Here is a 16,459-nt window from a genome sequence, read left to right as displayed (position 1 = left end):
AAACCGGAGGACCCGGAGAAAAATCCACGCGACAACGGGGAGAATATGCAAACTCCAAATATATAGCAGGCGTCAGGGTCAGGATCGAACCCACGACCTGTATACCAAGTGGGGTTGTTAACATCGCGCCACCATGGCGCCCTCTGCATTGGATAACACTTTGTTTGGCATTTTCCAATAATGTGAAAAATAACAATGAGTGTCGGAGCATGCAGTGCTCCTTGTTGTGACCATAATTGCCTGAGTACAACTCAAAAATTATCAATGCAGTGTTATTGAAAACATTCTCCAGGACCCGATCAGATGCTCACAGAGACAGAATAAATATTGTGTGTGGGCTGTTCCTAATTGGCACTTGACAAGTAACTGTTGGCTTTGCGAATTTAAATCGCTGGGCACACGATCCGCACCCCTGCAGCAGAGTTAAGACGTCATTAAGAACGTTGTCGTGCGTACTGTCTGTACTGTATTGGGTGGTGACGTAGTCCGGTGGTAGCACGTTCGCCGCTTGTTACGGACATTTGTGGTGTTTAATCCGGCAGGCCTGACTGCAGTGTTTTTTAACCGTGAAATTCTACGCGTTGTCTGTTTCACAGTGTGAACGTTAAAGATCCCGTGATGTCATATGAAATGGGGGAGTAGGCAATTTGTGTGTGTTCAGCATCACGGTCCACATTTGCAAATTTCAAAAAAAATTCCTGCAAAAATCACTCAAATTTGTGATGACATATATCACCAATCATTGTCAGCCTCCTGCCACACGAGTGCCCCCTTGTAGGCCGGTGCCGAGCCACCTTGTGCAGCACAGGGGACAGGTGCCACTTGGGGTGGCTAGGAGATGTTAACTCGAACCCACGGCCTCTTGTATACCAGGTGAGGTAGTTAACATCTCTTTGTTTTCCTCTCACACAAATCCAAATGAATACTGGATTGGCCAAACTCAAACATTCGAATGCAGGACCCTCCTAAAATAGTCTTCCACTCAGTCTGGTTTCCTGCGTGAAAACTCTAATTCGCATTATATTTATATTGCTCTTCGTCTTTGCTTTATGGATAAATGTTATCTTCTTGGTTCTTTCGGTAAAGTCACGTAGAAGGGAAGTAATAAAATAATAAAAATAAAACATAATAAAATGAAATAATTCTCACGACGTTTCGGCTACAACGCAAGCAGCCGTCTTCAGGTGAAGAATGAGACACTACCAAGCTAGGAGCTTATATATAAACTGGGTTGGAGGTGGAAGAGTGCCTTAACAAAAAGAATGTGCATATGAAGAGGAATTTAGCATTATTCATGGAAAATGCGTAGGAGGTGGGCGGGGGGGTTTCAAAGTCATATTATGCCCATGCATTATGCAGGATCAGCAGCACCAAGGGGGGGTGCAGGGAGTAGCATTCACAAAGGAAAGGAATGTTAATGATATGTAGCTGCAGTTACTAAGCAACCACGTAGAAAACTAAAGTATAAACTACATAAAAAACTAAAGTATAAACTGCATAGCACCATCAGTATACTTACTATACTCTACAATAAGCTGAGTTACTAACAGCAAGTAATACATTACAATTCTACGTCGTAAAAATTATATAATATGCTTCCATCTAAACTTTATTCTCTTACATCACACGAGCATATACTGTACTAAATGTTAGTCGTAATATATGTGCAAGTATTTATATTTTAGCATTGCATCCTGGATCATTTGGGCACAACAGAGGCGAGATGTATACAGAAGTTGATGGGTTTGATCCTGACCCTAATATTTGGAGTTTGCACGTCTTTCTCCCCATGGTCGCGTCCGTTTTCTCCGGCTCCTCCGGTTTTTCTCTCCACATTTATAAACATGCGTTTAGAGTATTTGGCTGCTATACATTTTTACGTGATAAGGCACTTTGTTGAGCTATCATTTGTGGCCACATTGTTTCTGAAAAAAGAGCGAAATTGCTCAGTGGTCCTTACCTGGTAAATATAATAAATGTTTGAGATGTGATATAAGTCGCTTATCCTCTGTAAAATAATCAGAGAAACTCTACATGTATATAAAGATTCATGATCTCAAATACCCTTGTGCGCTCTGGTGTAATGAGCTGCACTGCATGAGAGCGCAGTATCAATATGATATAATGATCATGAGGATTGTTTTATTGGGTGCAATTGTGAACACAGCCATATCAGACATTATGTCATCGGATCGGCATAATAATTGGTTTACTGCAGCTCAAAGACTCGGTCCTGCAAGGCGTGTGGTGAAGTTAGGATATGTCCATGTGCTCGGCATCTGAACGCCTGAAGACCAGAATCGGTTATTTTGCCAACAATGTGTTCAGGGAGGCAGTTCCATATCCGGACAGCAGAGTGGTGATGATGATGTCCCAGCTGTGGGCTACCTGAGCTTGCCGTGTCTTTGTGCCCTTTTTCAGGCTCGTGCAGGGCTGTGTTGGCTCCACTGTCACCGTAGATGTCCCCGGAGACGGAGCGTGGGCCTGGGCCGTAGCGCTGCACCGAGTGGCCGGGATGGCAGCCGCAGCCATTCTGCGGCAGACGAGCATCCTGTCGGTGAACGTGAGTGCGTGCGCGTGAGTTACATGGCGCGCGGAGCGTCGCACGTGGAGACGTTTACCCGCACAAGAGATCTCCACGTTAACCACAGAGCGTTATTCTAGTTCCAGATCCCAGTTTAGTTATGTGGCTGTGTGAATGGTTGTAATTGTTACAGTGAGGGAAAAAGTATTTGATCCCCTGCTGATTTTGTACATTTGCCCACTGACAAAGAAATTATCAGTCTATAATTTTAATGGTAGGTTTATTTGAACAGTGAGAGACAGAATAACAACAACAAAATCCAGAAAAACGCATGTCAAAATTTTTATAAATTGATTTGCATTTTAATGAGGGAAATAAGTATTTGACCCCTCTGCAAAACATGGCCTCCCAGCATTGAACCACTTCTTGGACCACATCAATTCCAGACACCCATCCATCAGATTCATCATGGAAGTGGAGAAAGATGGCAAACTACCATTCTGTTTGAGAGGAGACCTGATGGATCCTTGGGACATTCTGTCTACAGAAAAGCCACCTACACAGATTCCTACTTGAAACCGGATTCCCACCACCACCCATCTCAAAAGAATTCTCTCATCAAAACGCTATATCACAGAGCTCATGGCATTTCTGACCAACACCACCTGGCCAGTGAATTAAGACATGTACATCGGGCCTTCAGGATGAACGGATACTCTGACCGCACCATCCGCCAAGCTGTTTCTCCCACCATACAGAAACAGCCACTTGAAACTCCGATCAAAACTATCACGTTGCCATACATAGCATGCGTGACCTAAAAGATCTCCAAAATTCTAAGCAAATATAAGATCCAAGTCCGATTCAGTACAGTACATAAAATCCGTGATCTAATTCCATCTGTGAAGGATGTCATCCCTGATTTGCAATACCCTGGAGTCTATAAACTGAGTTGCAGCTGTGGTGATTGTTACATTGGGGAAACGAAACGTCATGTCTCTGATCGTGTCCGCGAGCACAAGTCAGATTTGAAACACGGCAAAATTGAGTCTTCCGCCGTTGCCGATCATTGCTACAACGCGGTGGGCTCTCATGATATTGGTTTTTCCGAGACCAAGGTGCTCTGCAAACCCTCTGGCTACCATCAAAGGTTTGTACACGAAGCCATTCAGATATACAAACAGACATAATTTCAACCGTGATGATGGGTACAAACTTAGTAATCATTGGAAAGATGTTATTAACCATGCAAATAAGATTTAACTACACATTTTTGGACCATCTTATCTGACAAGCACTATTTTACTTTACCGAGTGTTAACATCCCCAGCGTTTAACAGTACTCTCTTTATTGTCAGCCAACACTGGTATAAACAACATGGGCATTTTCGTTCTCTTCTATCATGTGCACCAACAGGTACTTGTGCACAGGCATGTCCACGTGCACGTGCACCTCGTGCTCTCTTTTAGCCCCCCCCCCCCTTCCAATACGTTATCATGCTCACCAACAGGGACTTGCGCACAAACACGTCCACGTCTACGTGCACCTCGTGTACCTCGTGCTCTCTTTTAGCCCCGCCCCCCCCCCCCTCCCGATATGCTCCATTCATTGGCTACCACATTCTGATAAGCTCCCCCCCTCTCCTCCCCCTAACTTGTATTTAAGAACTTGCATCTTGGAATCCCTGCCTCACTTGATACAGCAAATCTGGCTGTGACGGTCCCACCTGATGACGGAGACTTGTGTTGCCTCCGAAACGTCGTGATTTTTTATTATTTTATTTTTCATTAATTTTTATTTCATTTTTTACTTACGTGACTTTACTGAAAATGGTGGCAAAACGCTTGTTGGCAATCACAGAGGTCAGACGTTTCTTGTAGTTGGCCACCAGGTTTGCACACATCTCTGGAGGGATTTTGTCCCACTCCTTTTTGCAGATCTTCTCCAAGTCATTAAGGTTTCGAGGCTGACGTTTGGAAACTCGAACCTTCAGCTCCCTCCACAGATTTTCTATGGGATTAAGGTCTGGAGACTGGCTAGACCACTCCAGGACCTTAATGTGCTTCTTCTTGAGCCACTCCTCAAGGGCGTCAGGCGCTGGAATCCTGCGGGCGATACAATGGAATTCTTCTGAGGCGTAACCTCCAGGCTCGCTCGCCCCAGCTTGTCGGACACGTCAGACACCCGGCACTCAGGAGGTGGAGATGAACTGTCAACACAGGGCGGAATATAGGGTTTCAACCGTGACGGGTGCACAAACCAGCGCCGGCGACCAACCTTTATATGCACGCACTGCGGCCTCTTGACTCCAATCACCTCAACAGGGCCCTGCCACGGCTGGTGCAATTTGGGGGACGTACTCAGGGGCACCTGGGGACAATGCAACCCCACGTCTTGCCCCCAGCGGTCCATGGGGTCCCGGACTCCCGTTGCCCTACAAGTTTAGCTGAATCCCCGAGACGCCTCTCACACCTCCGTCAGCCATTTAGTCATGACCTGCATGGGCGTGGGCATAACGGCCTTCTCTTTGCCCAAGTCCATGCCCAACTAAGCCTCCATGGGGGGTCACTTTCCCTCCCATACATGAGGTAAAACGGGGAGAATCCTGTTGAGGTGTGAGGGGCCATCCTATACGTGGCCAGGACACCTAGAATGTGTAAGTCCCAGTCTGACTGTGCCTCATTAACCTGTTAGCACAACATGGACGTGAGAGTCCTGTGCAAGCGCTCTACCATCCCGTCCGTCTGGGGATAGTAGGACGATTGTCCAGATTTTTTTTTTTGTTCGCCCCTGATCCGTAAGAAGTTGTTTCGGGGCCACTTTGTCCAAAACGTAACCATATAAAAATGCGTCCGCAATGGATGTGGCCGACTGATCTGGCATAGGCCACGCCACCGGCCACCGGGACAGGTGTTCCACCCCGACGAGGAGGGTTTTGTTTCCCCTCTGAGTGGCGGGAAACGGCCCAAGGATGTCCAGAGCAACGAGCTCGTTAATACGAGACACCGCGATGGATTGTCACGGCGGCTTGCGGCGTGCGCCGTCAGTACATGTGTAATGTAGTAACTTGACGGGAGACGACCTTACGGGTAGCACACTCTTTATTAACACCAACTTATATTACACGGGTGGCTAACTGCAGCCTAACCCACGGGGTTCCCCTGGCTTCACCCACACGGGCTCTTACGCCCGTAGCTTCTCGGAACCCACCCGGCTGGGGTGTCCGTCTCGACTCTGGGTCCCACAGCCTCGTCCCACATGGACGTCAGACCACGGGTCCCACAGTCTCGCCTCCGAGCCACACAGGGCCCCGGCCCTTACAAGGACAGCGGGACTAGGGGTCTCAGGGCCCTACCTCTTCAACTCCGTCTTCGATCTTCAACTGGTTAACAACTTCCCGAGTGCTCCCGCGCGTCCCCCTTTATAGTCCCTCATGCGGACGTCGCTGAGAGCACCCACCCCAGTTGACCAATCACTGCGCGCTGCCCACGATCCTATTTCCCACCTTGTGTCAGCGCGCACAACCACGCACCCCGCGCCGCCCCGTGATCTCTCACTGTCGGCGCGCGTCAACACCACCACTACACATGCACTGACCATGTGGTACACGTCGTCCGTTATCCCGGGCCAAAAGAAGTCACGCTTCAGTGTCAGCAAAGTTGTACGCGCCCCAAGGTGCATTAATTTCACGTGGACAGCCCATTTAAGTTTACCCCGCAGAGCAGTCGGCACCACAATGCAAAAACTTTGCAGCTCCTCATCCCACCTCATCAAAAGCCCGTCATGGAGGGCTATAAGGGACATTCCCGCTGGCACATTTTTACTACCCCTCGTCCCAATGCGTGAGACCAATTGTGTCGTCACAAGGAGCAGTTGTCACGGGTGGTGGTCCATCTACGGACACCACAACAGTGCACGGCAATTCCGCAGCCGATGGTTACATCAGCCGGCACCCATTAGACATGCACACTGGTCCCTCGGTGGTAACCGGGACAGCGCATCCGCGTTGCAGTGCCGTTCACTCTTCTTGTAGGTGACCGTGAAGGAGTAGTCCTGCAAAATCTCTCACCAGCGGGAAAGTTGGCCGGAAGGCTGGTCAACCCATAAGGCATATTGAAGAGCTGAATGGTCTGTTCGCACGACAAAGTTCCATCCGTAAAGGTACGGCCTATACTGCTGCACAAAGTGCACTCTGGCCAACAAATATCTGCGCGTCACGCAGTAACGCTGCTCTGCGGGGGACAGCACACAGCTCCCATAGGCCACAACCCTCTCTGCACCGTTCACGACCTGGGACAGTACAGTGCCGATTCCGGTGTCGCTGGCGTCCGTATCCAACACAAAGGGCAGAGAGAAATCGGGGTATCCAAGGGGGGGGGGGGAGGCGCATTGGCGAGGCCATCGCGCAGCATGACAAACACGGCCTCCTCCCCCCACCGAAATCTCTGGCCCTTGGAAGTGAGTGCTTGGAGGAGCTTAGCGATCGTCGCGAACTTGGGGACGAACCGGCGATAATACAACACGAACCCGACAAAACTGCGGACTTCACCCACCGACGTGAGGGTTGGCCATGTGTGCATGCATGCATTTTGTCGGGATCCGTGGCTATCCCGGAATCACTAACAATGTGGCCAAAATACCGCACCGATCTTTGTAAAAGATGGCACTTCTGTGATTTTCATTTGAGATTGGCCGCTCGCACCCTGCTAAATACTGACCACAAACGCTGCAGATGCTCCTTAAACGTGCACCCGAACACAATTACGTCGTCCAAGTAAATGAGGCACGAGTCCCATTGAAGACCTGCCAAGACCAATTCCATCAGCCGCTGAAACGTGGCCGGAGCAGAGTGAAGACCCAGTTGGTGTCCAGAACGCGGTTTTAAGCCTGGATCCTTCATCCAAGGGCAGTTGCCAAAACCCCGACAACAAGTCGAGGGTCGAGAAAAACCGTGAACCCGACAAGCCGTCCAAGGAGTCATCCATCTGGGAGAGCAGGTACGCGTCCGCCACAGAAAGTTTATTCAATTTACAGAAGTCGGGAGCCCCCCATGGACTGGCGGAAGGGGAGATAATGTCCAAGGGCAACATTTTGTCAACTGCCTGGTGAACTTGGCCCTTCTCCTTGGGACTGAGCCTGTACGAATTCTGCCACATTGGAGCAGCGTTATTCGTGTCGATGCGATGTTGCAATAGTGACGTGCGGCCAATATCACATTTTTCTCCTGGCTAAAAATATCCTCATTCTCGGAGCAAGGCACGCAACTCGCCCCGTTGTTCCCCGGACAATTTAGAGTTTTCCCCACACAACGCGTCTATCCAAGCCCCATCCGACTTGCCTCCCCGCTCCACCATGGCAACGACCTCTGCAGCCCCCTCGCAGGCCTCCTCGCATCGCACGGCCGTTGCGTGGGCCAAAACTGTACCCGCTCGGACCACCGCAGCCCCCAGCCTGACGTTCAGCACTTGCAAAAAGGGCTCCTGGTCCCCTCTTACTATAGTTTGGGCCCCCACCAACGCGAGACCCTGAATCGCCTTCTTCGAAGGGGTAAAAAGAGGACCCCTTCAAGTTACTTTCGCAATCTCAAGGGCACCAACATCTGAGCACCTGGAGGAACCGTAACAGTTTCTTTTGCCAGGGCTTGAACCGTGGCGTTGGCCCTTTCTAACCGGGTCGGAGACCTCGGGAAGGCCGACCGCCGTCCCGACGGCAATTCAATACAACCTTGACCAACAAGAATCTTAAGGGGCATCCTCCCGAGAAAATCAGTGCCCAAAAGACAGGGCACAGCGAAAGTTGAGTCCCGTCCGCCTGCTGCCTCGTGCTGCAGCATCTCTGGCAGGCGCCGCGTGACCCGAGCTGGACGACCGCTCCGCTGCGACAGAGAGCAGGCCCGCGAGGCGCCCAGTGAGGTCGCGCCACCCTTCTCTGACCGGCGGCTGCAAGGGGCCGACGTCCCTCTCCTGCTGCTCCGCAGGCATCACCGCCTCGGGAGACATCAGCGGAGTTCAAGGTTCTGGGGCTGTTGAGGGGATCACAAATTTCTTGTTTTACTTTAGCACTTCTGACACCAAATGTAGTGACTAACTGGGAGACGATAAGACTTGGAGGCACTTCTTTATTAACAAGCACCATTGGGGTAAAGACTTATAATTAGTCCGTCTATTGTCGGCGACGCTACTCAGTCAGGACAGTTGGTAGGCTGCCTGACTGGTGACGCCCCGAGATGGTGAAGACGGAGACGACGACAAGAATGATGGTGAAGATGACGACAAGAAGGATGGTGAAGATGACGACAAGAAGAATGGGGAAGATGATGACAAGAATGATGGTGAAGATGACGACAAGAATGATGGTGAAGATGACGACAAGAATGATGGTGAAGATGACGACAAGAATGATGGTGAAGACGATGACAAGAATGATGGTGAAGATGAAGACAAGAATGATGGTGAAGACGACGACAAGAATGATGGTGAAGATGACGACAAGAATGATGGTGAAGATGACAAGAATGATGGTGAAGATGACGACAAGAATCATGGTGAAGATGACGACAAGAATGATGGTGAAGATGACGACAAGAATGATGGTGAAGATGACGACAAGAAGGATGGTGAAGACGACGACAAGAATGATAGTGAAGACGACGACAAGAATGATGGTGAAGATGACGGCAAGAATGATGGTGAAGATGACAAGAATGATGGTGAAGATGATGATAAGAATGATGGTGAAGATGACGACAAGAAGAATGGGGAAGATGATGACAAGAATGATGGTGAAGATGACGACAAGAATGATGGTGAAGATGACGACAAGAAGGATGGTGAAGATGACGACAAGAAGGATGGTGAAGACGACGACAAGAATGATAGTGAAGACGACGACAAGAATGATGGTGAAGATGACGGCAAGAATGATGGTGAAGATGACAAGAATGATGGTGAAGATGATGATAAGAATGATGGTGAAGATGACGACAAGAATGATGGTGAAGATGACGACAAGAAGGATGGTGATGACGACAAGAAGGATGGTGAAGATGACGAGAAGAATGATGGTGAAGATGACGACAAGAATGATGGTGAAGATGACAAGAATGATGGTGAAGATGACGACAAGAATGATGGTGAAGATGACGACAAGAAGGATGGTGAAGACGACGACAAGAATGATGGTGAAGATGACGACAAGAATGATTGTAAAGATGACGACAAGAATGATGGTGAAGATGACGACAAGAATGATGGTGAAGATGACGACAAGAAGGATGGTGAAGATGACGAGAAGAATGATGGTGAAGATGACGACAAGAAGGATGGTGAAGATGACGAGAAGAATGATTGTGAAGATGACGACAAGAATGATGGTGAAGATGACGACAAGAATGATGGTGAAGATGACGACAAGAATGATGGTGAAGATGACGACAAGAAGGATGGTGAAGATGACGACAAGAATGATGGTGAAGATGATGATAAGAATGATGGTGAAGATGACGACAAGAAGAATGGGGAAGATGATGACAAGAATGATGGTGAAGATGACGACAAGAATGATGGTGAAGATGACGACAAGAATGATGGTGAAGATGACGACAAGAAGGATGGTGATGACGACAAGAAGGATGGTGAAGATGACGAGAAGAATGATGGTGAAGATGACGACAAGAATGATGGTGAAGATGACAAGAATGATGGTGAAGATGACGACAAGAATGATGGTGAAGATGACGACAAGAAGGATGGTGAAGACGACGACAAGAATGATGGTGAAGATGACGACAAGAATGATTGTGAAGATGACGACAAGAATGATGGTGAAGATGACGACAAGAATGATGGTGAAGATGACGACAAGAAGGATGGTGAAGATGACGAGAAGAATGATGGTGAAGATGACGACAAGAAGGATGGTGAAGATGACGAGAAGAATGATTGTGAAGATGACGACAAGAATGATGGTGAAGATGACGACAAGAATGATGGTGAAGATGACGACAAGAATGATCGTGAAGATGACGAGAAGAATGATGGTGAAGATGACGACAAGAATGATGGTGAAGATGACGACAAGAAGGATGGTGAAGATGACGACAAGAATGATGGTGAAGATGACGACAAGAAGGATGGTGAAGATGACGATAAGAATGATGGTGAAGATGACGACAAGAATGATGGTGAAGATGACGACAAGAATGATGGTGAAGATGACGACAAGAAGGATGGTGAAGATGACGACAAGAAGGATGGTGAAGATGACGAGAAGAATGATGGTGAAGATGACGACAAGAATGATGGTGAAGATGACGAGAAGAATGATGGTGAAGATGACGACAAGGATGGTGACGACGACAAGAAGGATGGTGAAGATGACGACAAGAAGGATGGTGACGACGACGAGAAGGATGATGAAGATAACGACAAGAATGATGGTGACGACGACGAGAAGAACGGTGACAAGACTTCAGCAGCACGACGGGGATCCCTCTCCACACAACCGCCCCGAGGTCTCCCACAGGGGCCCATCTTATACTGTCAGCGTGGCCTGGCTCCGCCCCTGGCCATGCCCCCTTTCTAGAACCTACCAGCGGGTTCTTGGTGTGCCCCTTCTGTGACCTTTCCCTTAGATCCCCTTCCGGTGTATATCCTGGCCTGCTGACGTCAGAGCTGCCGTAAGCCGCGGATCCCCTTCCCTGCCAGCAGCCAGCACTACACTACTCTTCTATGCCACTACACTACTATTCTATGCCACTACACATGTACACATTTGCTATCACAGGAGACAATGGAGAGCCCATTGCTGCTCCTTCCTTTTGTTTATAGAAGTCACCTTTCCACAAGAAATGTGTTCTTTAGACAGCGTTCAGCTTGTCTTGGGATATCTTTGGCTAAACCTTTGTTCGTTACCAGTGTCGAGTAATTTAATTGACTCGTTGACCGGAACCCTCGTGAACAGAGAGGTCACATCAAATCTTACGAGAATATCATTAGGGTTAAACTTAATATCTTGAATTATATTTACGAGATGTTGATGAACGAAGAGGTCCTACCGATATAGGGCTGTATTTGATTCGTTACATATTGTGCTAATTTGTATGTGGCAGAGCCTATTGTACTAACTATGGGTCTTAATGGGACATCAGGTTTGTGAATTTTTGATAGCCCATAAAGTCTTGGTGGTTTTGATGCCCTTGGTTTGATCAGGTATTGCTCCTCCTTGGGAATTGATGACTTGCCAATGATTGCCGTTGTTTTATGTTCCATGGTGCTGGTTGGGTCTCGTTTAATCTTTGATTTTATTATCGTAGTCCTCACATGGCATCACTACAGTTGATCGGCCCTTATCAGTAGCAAGAATTTGGATATCTTTATTTTCTCTCAATTCTCTTAAGGCTTTTGCTTCACTGAAGTTAATATTTGTTTTTGGCAATTTGCTGTTCTCAGTTTTTGCAACCTCATGCCAAGTCATCTTGGCTTGATTATGGGGAGATATCTAACTGCTGATTCCACTTCAGCAATTATCTCATCGACAGAGATTGTACGTGGGGCAACAGCAACGTTAAGACCTTTAGACAGGACTGAAACCATATTGCTGGATAATTCAACGTTAGTCATGTTGATAACTGTTTTGTTTATAAAATGTTACTTTATTATCAGCTGATTGCTGTGTAATTGTGTCGATTATATTCCAGTGATCTGTAGAGGCACTTACCCATTTTTACGTGCAAGGGCATAAGTGATTTAGAAATGGGACTTAGTTCATTTCTATTGTGCTGTATTCTCTCTTTTAGCAACAATTCACGAGCTTTATGTCATATTTGATTTGCTTTAGGTGACTTCATGTGATGAGTTACTTTAACTGCATATGGTATTACTTTTGAATCTCTGCATCTTTTGAAGAACGCCAGTGAAGACAACAGCTTCATCCGCTTAATTCGGAGTTTTTCCAATTTTCTGGTTTGAAGAAAAGTATCCTCCCCATAGAGGTTAGTCAGTTTAACACGTAGGCTTTCGCGACCAATATCATCCACAATAGAGGTTTGGCAGAGTATTCCCAAATACTCTCAAAAGTGCTTCTGGAGAGCTCTCTCAAATGGAAGTGCTTTCAGCAAGGGTACGGTCGCATATTTAACCTTAAGCACGTTTGGAAGTTTTGCATGTGTAGTAAGTAGACTTGCATTGGCGGTGATCATGGCTGTGAATCTCTGCTCTGGCAATGCGTGTGTGGTACCCTTGGCTCTTGTTGCTGGGACCATGTTGTTGTGACCGTGTTGCTGGGACCTCATTGCTGGGACCTTGTTGCAGGGACCGTGTTGCTGGGACCGTGTTGCTGGGACCTTGTTGCTGGGACCTTGTTGCTGTGACCGTGTTGCTGGGACCTCATTGCTGGGACCTTGTTGCTGTGACCGTGTTGCTGTGACCGTATTGCTGGGACCTCATTGCTGGGACCTTGTTGCTGGGACCTTGTTGCTGGGACCGTGTTGCTGGGACCTTGTTGCTGGGACCTTGTTGCTGTGACCGTGTTGCTGGGACCTCATTGCTGGGACCTTGTTGCTGTGACCGTGTTGCTGTGACCGTATTGCTGGGACCTCATTGCTGGGACCTTGTTGCTGGGACCTTGTTGCTGTGACCGTGTTGCTGGGACCTTGTTGCTGGGACCTTGTTGCTGGGACCTCATTGCTGGGACCTTGTTGCTGTGACCTTGTTGCTGGGACCTTGTTGCTGTGACCGTGTTGCTGGGACCTTGTTGCTGGGACCCTGTTGCTGGGACCTTGTTGCTGGGACCTTGTTGCTGTGACCGTGTTGCTGGGACCTTGTTGCTGGGACCTTGTTGCTGGGACCTTGTTGCTGTGACCGTGTTGCTGGGACCTTGTTGCTGGGACCCTGTTGCTGGGACCTTGTTGCTGGGACCTTGTTGCTGTGACCGTGTTGCTGGGACCTTGTTGCTGGGACCTTGTTGCTGTGACCGTGTTGCTGGGACCTTGTTGCTGGGACCTTGTTGCTGGGACCTTGTTGCTGGGACCGTGTTGCTGGGACCTTGTTGCTGGGACCTTGTAGCTGGGACTTCATTGCTGGGACCTCATTGCTGTGACCGTGTTGCTGTGACCTTGTTGGTGGGACCTCATTGCTGGGACCTTGTTGCTGGAACCGCGTTGCTGGGACCTCCACAGTGGCCCCTCTCTGTTCGTCTCTCCCTCCCGCCAGGTCCTCGTGGCTCTTTTTCAGCTCGCCCTCGGTGACTCGCTGAGCCTCACCCTCTGCTCCAGGGTGAGTTTCCCCGCCGTGCGATCATCAGGGGGGACTGAGGGCACAGATCCCCGACTTGCACTTGGAAGTCTAGGATCTTGTATATCCCCATTCGGAGTCAACTCGGCCAATCATCTTTTTCGGGTGAATAGAATATGGCACCACTTTTTGGGAGTCGGTAGCAGTTGTGCCGTGGACAAACTGGCCCCTGCCATACAACCGTGGAATTAAATTTCCACCACTGGCTCAGGGCCACCAGTGGGTGTCCTATCTGAATTAGGAAGATACTGACTTTAAACGAGAATTTGTTTAATGTCCCTCGATTTATCCCAATTGTCTGATTAGCAGCATGAGACAAAGCATCCAATTCGGATTTCTTGTAAAACAGTGCAACCCTTTGTGCGAGAGAACGGGGCCATGGGAGCACAGATCTCAGAGACACCTCTGAGATCCCTTTTTTGCCACCCGCTCGGCTACTGGATTCTCACACTGTTAAACGACTTGGCCCAATCAGGAATAACGATACAAAAAGGGTGCACTGCAGACTGAGGATTGTATCTTGATTTGGCCTATCCCCAGCTCTCAGTCATGAGACACAGAGCCAGTGGCTCGTCTTCACAGCTAACACGTGGTGGTGGTGGTGGTGGGTGGTGGTGGTGGTGGTAAGAGAGATCCCTAAAGGATGTCAGATAAAATCACATGGTGACACTTGAGTGCCTTCTTGTGACTATGGAGCGTGCGTTGACCAATCCATCGTTGAGGAGACCTGGTTCAGGGTTTGCCTCGTTACCCGACATCAGCAGCAGCAGCATGGCGATGAAGGTGCTCTTCCGTGATCGTGTGGATGTAGGGTGGAAGAAGGACTGACCAGATCTGCAGCACAGCCGTGTGCGAGGTATTGCAGCAAGTGATAAACACAGTCGGGTAGTGCTCAGCCTGTGTTGGGGTTTTTTTGTACCAATACCAGTTGCATCCTATTCCATGTCCGACCCACACCTCAACGTCGTGAAGGGGTGAACAGCTAAGTAAGAGATTGCCTGTTGAGGCGATGCCATCAGGGGTGTGATAGTCTGTGACTGAAGTACCACCTAGGGCGTTACGCAAGGTGGACAGGCTCAACAGGAACTCTGAAAATAGTTGGCTCACGTGGGCGGCGAAGACTTGGGCATGTTTTCTATCACGAGTTGGGCGGAGGACGACATGTTTTGGTAACGGCCAGCTTGTGAAGATGGAAAGGCATATCTAGTTCAACTGGTAAAATGCTTCCTTACTGCGAGATGGAAAGATGAGGGGACCTCCCATCTTATTTCCCCAAACAGCACTACGGACAATCGCGAGATGGCCCATGGTGCGGCCAACTCTTGGATCGAAGATGGCTGAAGACAACACAAGTTGCATTGAGTCGCGTAGATTTGTAAAACATGCTGGGCTGTGGGATGGCCATGATATTTCAGTACAGCAGTGGGTTTATACATGTCTGTGATCTTATCCATGTTCTGTAAAGTTCTTGTTTGTTTTTATGTCTAATTTCTATTTGGTTCATTGTTGTACTTGGCTGTGATGTTCATGCGTTGTCATATTGCCGATCCAGGCAATATGACAACTCATCCTGGTCTCTTGAGTCATCTCCTGATAAAACAAACTTGAGATGGAGTGCTCTGCCTACGCTTAAACCGATTTCTGTCAACATGTGAATCACACCCAATGTCGTGTTGACACTGATCACTGAGAGTTGAAGGGCATTGTGTTTATATATATTTGTTATCACGGTTGTGCCATCTCTAACTCCCCCATGTGTTGTCTGGGCATGGCTGACTTTGCACTCCACCTGTCATGAGATATTTCTTCAGGGACCGAAGAAGATCCCCAGCATGTGGAGCAAATTGTTGGGCGCCGTGCACAGCAACATGAAATGACAATGGGGCAAGAAGGGCCTAGGTTCGATTCCTGACTCGGGCCCCTCACTGTGTGGAGTTTGTATGTCACCCTCCTGTTCAGCACGTGATTTCCCCCAGGTTTTCTGGTTTCCTCTCACAGCTAAAAGTCTGCAACGGTAACTCGCATTTGGCCAAGGTTGCCATCCTGAAGAATCACTTTACCTGTAAATTGCTCAATTGGGATTGCACCACACAGCGGCATCGTTACCCTCCTGTGAAAACTTGGCAGGACCTATCTCAAAGAGAAGTATTGAGACTCAATAAGGCTTTGCTGGCTGAACAAGCGTAATAATATAATAAATAATCGTGTGTTTTTCTCCACAGTTCACAGAAGACATCTGGAGAGAGAAGCTCGTGGAGCTGAATGTCCTCGCACTGGAGCTTGGCAGGAGAGGAGTCTCGTGGGTTTCATTCTTTAAGTCTGAAGGCGAGTGCTCGTTTTGTTATTTAAATTGTTTAAAGTTGTGGCTCAGGTGGCCAAATGGCTCGGGCTGTGCGACGTCTCTGTGGGAACCGCTGCGAAGCGCCGCTGCAACACCCTGGGAACAAAGTGTTACTCTCAAGGAGCTGACGACTTTGTCACCAAGTTAACACGTGACTGTCTGAGCGCCTGCCCCCTGCCGGCTTAATAAAGTTTGTCGTGCGCAGAGAGATTGATGGGCTCGGCGTCATCGACGGTCTTTTATAATTTAGTATGTCAGTGGCCATGGACAATGCCACATTACCATCCAGCGCCCACCACCTT

General features: G+C 48.5%; 1 protein-coding gene across 7 annotated transcripts in view; it reads left to right on the top strand.

The window, feature by feature from the left end:
* Window positions 1-16,459, top strand: part of FANCA (FA complementation group A) — a 152,757-nt gene that overhangs the window by 129,213 nt on the left and 7,085 nt on the right. For all 7 annotated transcript variants that reach the window (XM_078865653.1, XM_078865652.1, XM_078865650.1 and 4 more), the window contains 3 exons: window positions 2,422-2,563; window positions 13,736-13,798; window positions 16,039-16,141. In XM_078865653.1, coding sequence (XP_078721779.1) covers window positions 2,422-2,563; window positions 13,736-13,798; window positions 16,039-16,141 — 308 coding nt within the window. The remainder of the gene's footprint in view (window positions 1-2,421; window positions 2,564-13,735; window positions 13,799-16,038; window positions 16,142-16,459) is intronic.

Source organism: Lampetra fluviatilis, chromosome 20 (genome assembly GCF_964198595.1).
Source record: "Lampetra fluviatilis chromosome 20, kcLamFluv1.1, whole genome shotgun sequence".
Lineage (NCBI taxonomy): Eukaryota > Metazoa > Chordata > Hyperoartia > Petromyzontiformes > Petromyzontidae > Lampetra > Lampetra fluviatilis.
This window is presented reverse-complemented; position numbering and strand designations above follow the sequence as displayed.